General features: G+C 66.9%; 1 protein-coding gene across 1 annotated transcript in view; it reads right to left on the reverse strand.

The window, feature by feature from the left end:
• The window catches only part of CDHR4 (cadherin-related family member 4), a gene marked incomplete at its 3' end in the record, with an annotated part of 4,976 nt that overhangs the window by 3,391 nt on the left and 1,171 nt on the right, over window positions 1–414 (reverse strand). The window contains 2 exon segments of the mRNA XM_009704898.1: window positions 10–202; window positions 260–400. Coding sequence (XP_009703200.1) covers window positions 10–202; window positions 260–400 — 334 coding nt within the window.

Genomic DNA, 414 nt, shown 5'->3' on the forward strand with positions numbered 1-414 from the left:
GGTCCCCACTCCCTCCCCCAAACCGTACACGAAGATGGCTGGGACACAGCTCGGTGCCCACCGGTCCGTCCCCTGCACAGTGACATTGAGCGTGGCAGTGGCATGGTCGGCGGGGTGCAGTGCATTGTAAGCCCGGACGAGGAGGCGTGCATGGGCCACCTCCAGCCGGCGGGTGCTGCGGAACTGCAGGAGAAGGCACAGTCTCGTGCTGGGCACAGGGACGGGGACAGGGTGGCTCTGGGGACCCTCACCACCCCACTCACCCTCGTTGATGGTGAAGAGCGCAGGTGCCATGGGAGCGAGGATGGTGTAGCGGACATTGTCGCCGCTAGCATAGACCTGCGTGACCACCTCCAAGGGGCCGATGCCCTCCGGCACCGTCACCGCCTGCTGCGGCTCGCTGCAGGCAAGGGG

Source organism: Cariama cristata, unplaced genomic scaffold (assembly GCF_000690535.1).
Source record: "Cariama cristata isolate BGI_N322 unplaced genomic scaffold, ASM69053v1 scaffold23507, whole genome shotgun sequence".
In the NCBI taxonomy this organism is placed as follows: Eukaryota; Metazoa; Chordata; class Aves; order Cariamiformes; family Cariamidae; genus Cariama; species Cariama cristata.